The following is a 2,466-nucleotide window of genomic DNA, read 5'->3' as shown; positions in this document are numbered from 1 at the left end:
CCCCGGCCCCTCTCGCGGGTACTTTCCCCACCCTCCCGGCTGCACGGGCAGGGTCCGCCCCTCCCCAGCCGCGGCCAATCAGCGTCCGGAGCGACGCCCGCGGCGCCGGTGGGGGCCGGGTCAGCAGCCAATGAGCGCCGGGGCCCGAGGCGGCGCCTCGCCCGCCCCCTCGCCCGGGGCCGGCCGGCCGGCAGCTGGGGAGGCGGCGCGGCGCGCGGGCGGCGAGGGGCGCGCGGGCCGGGGCCGGGCGCAGCGCAGCGCAGCGCCGCGCGCGCACCGCCCGCCTCCGCTCCGCCTCCGTCCGGGGCGCGGGCGCAGGGGGCAGGGCCGCGGCGGCGCGGCCGGCGGGGGCGGGGAGGAGCGGGAGCCGATAAAAGGCGGCGGGCGGCCCCACCCCGCGGCAGGCCGGCGGGCAGGCTCGGCGCGTCCCTTCCGTCCGGCCCGCGCCGGCGGCGGGGAGGCGGCGCGCGCGGCCCGCAGCCCGCCCATGGAGGCTTTCCCCTGGGCGCCCCGCTCGCCCCGCCGCGCCCGCGCCCCCCCGCCCATGGCGCTCGTGAGCACCCCGGGCCCGGCGCGCCCGCAGCCCTTCAGTTCGTGGAACGACTACCTGGGGCTCGCCACGCTCATCACCAAGGCGGTGGACGGCGGCGGCCGCGGCTCCCCGCCCTCCTCGTCGTCGTCGTCCTGCTGCTCCCCCCACGCGGGGGCCGGGCCGGGGGCGCGGGGGCCGGCGCTGGGGCCGCCCGACTACGACGACGACGTCGACGACGACGACGACAGCGGCGACGAGCCGGGCGCGCGGGGCCGCTACCTGGGCGGCGCGCTGGAGCTGCGCGCGCTGGAGCTGTGCGCGGGCCCCGCCGAGGCCGGGCTGCTGGAGGAGCGCTTCGCCGAGCTCAGCCCGTTCGCCGGCCGCGCGGCCGCCGTGCTGCTGGGCTGCGCGCCCGCCGCCAGCGCCACGGCCAGCGCCACGGCCGAGGTGGCGCCGCCGCCGCCGCCGCCGCCGCCGCGCGAGGAGCGCGCCCCGGCCTGGGCGGCCGAGCCCCGGCTGCACCCCGCCGCCGCCGCCGCGCCGGCCGCCGGCCGCCTGCTCAAGCCCGAGCTGCAGGTGTGCGTGTTCTGCCGCAACAACAAGGAGGCGGTGGCGCTGTACACCACGCACATCCTCAAGGGCCCCGACGGCCGAGTGCTGTGCCCCGTCCTGCGCCGCTACACCTGTCCCCTGTGCGGCGCCAGCGGGGACAACGCGCACACCATCAAGTACTGCCCGCTCTCCAAAGTGCCGCCGCCGCCGCGCAGCGCCCGGGACGGCCTGGCCGCCAAGAAACCGCGCTGAGGCCGGACGGACCCAGGACTCTTCTGCTCGCCGCTGACAATCTCGGTTTTTCTCTCGTCTCTGCCCACGCAGCCTGCGAGCACTGCGCGCGGATCCCGCTTCCCCGCCACCCGGCCCCGGAGAGGCGCGGCTTAGTTACTGTGTCCGTCGACCTGCTCTAGACGCGAGTCGGTATGAGATTGTCTCCTCTCATCTTCGTGGTTTCGTTTTATGAATGGAGGCACTTTACTAGCCCTAGAATATTTTTTTAAAAGCCTCTGAACTGAACGGAAAACTTAGCGATTTTATGGAACGTTGGCAAAATGACTTATTGTTTGAAACAAGCTGTTTCTTGTCCCTGATCGGTTGTTTGGTTCCCGGGGAAGCCAGCCCGAGACCATCCCCCTTTCTGAGAAGTGAAGGCTTCAACTTGCCAGTGTTGATTTGGGCGGGTGTCATTCCCTCCTTGTGACTTGTTTGTCCTAGCTGGAGGAGCGACCGTGCACAATCTGTAACAGGTAGAAGAATATGGCTCCTCCTTATCATTTTATGTACCAGGTATTTTATTACTGAACTAGCAGCTAGCATTTTTCACCTTTAAAAAAAATCGTGCCAACTTATAATCATATTGTGTACACTTGAAACGGTGCTGTTTGAGAAGGTTGTGTATTTATACAGTATCAGTTTATGAATTAATCTTGTCTACAACTTTGCTACTCTGGCCTTCTGTCTGCACACACCCTGTTTTGCAGTTTGAAAACATTTGTGATGCCGAGATGAAAAGCAGGGCCGAGTGCAGGATTAGCTCACCGCTGCTCATTTCAGGGCTCCCAGGGCAGGAAGCGCTTGACTCCAGCTGGTACCTCTCACGCTAAGTAGAAGATGGAATCTTTGGAGGGCTGGAAGGTTCCACTCCCTGCCAGTTGATGGGGGGCCTCTGGCTTGAAGCGTGAGCAATCCTCAAACCAGAATAAGCACTTGGAAACTGAAGGGTGGGGGTTCTCGTGTGCTTGGGGACCCCCGTGAGTCCAAGCTGTGCCTGCTCTTACCCCTTTGCCAGCCCTCCTCTTCTTGTACAACATGTTTCTAGCATGCAGGGGCATGGTATCATACCAAGAGGTATCACAGTACACCCCCATCTGAAATGAACT

At 67.0% G+C, this 2,466-nt stretch overlaps 1 protein-coding gene across 1 annotated transcript; it reads left to right on the top strand.

The window, feature by feature from the left end:
• The first annotated feature begins 335 nt into the window (after positions 1 to 335).
• Positions 336 to 2,028, top strand: NANOS1 (nanos C2HC-type zinc finger 1). The gene has a single exon (XM_055119106.1). The coding sequence runs from the start codon at positions 488 to 490 to the stop codon at positions 1,334 to 1,336; it is 849 nt and encodes a 282-aa protein (XP_054975081.1). The 5' UTR covers positions 336 to 487; the 3' UTR covers positions 1,337 to 2,028.
• The last annotated feature ends 438 nt before the right edge of the window (positions 2,029 to 2,466 follow it).

The sequence above is a fragment of the Sorex araneus genome, chromosome 11, assembly GCF_027595985.1.
Source record: "Sorex araneus isolate mSorAra2 chromosome 11, mSorAra2.pri, whole genome shotgun sequence".
NCBI lineage: Eukaryota > Metazoa > Chordata > Mammalia > Eulipotyphla > Soricidae > Sorex > Sorex araneus.
This window is presented reverse-complemented; position numbering and strand designations above follow the sequence as displayed.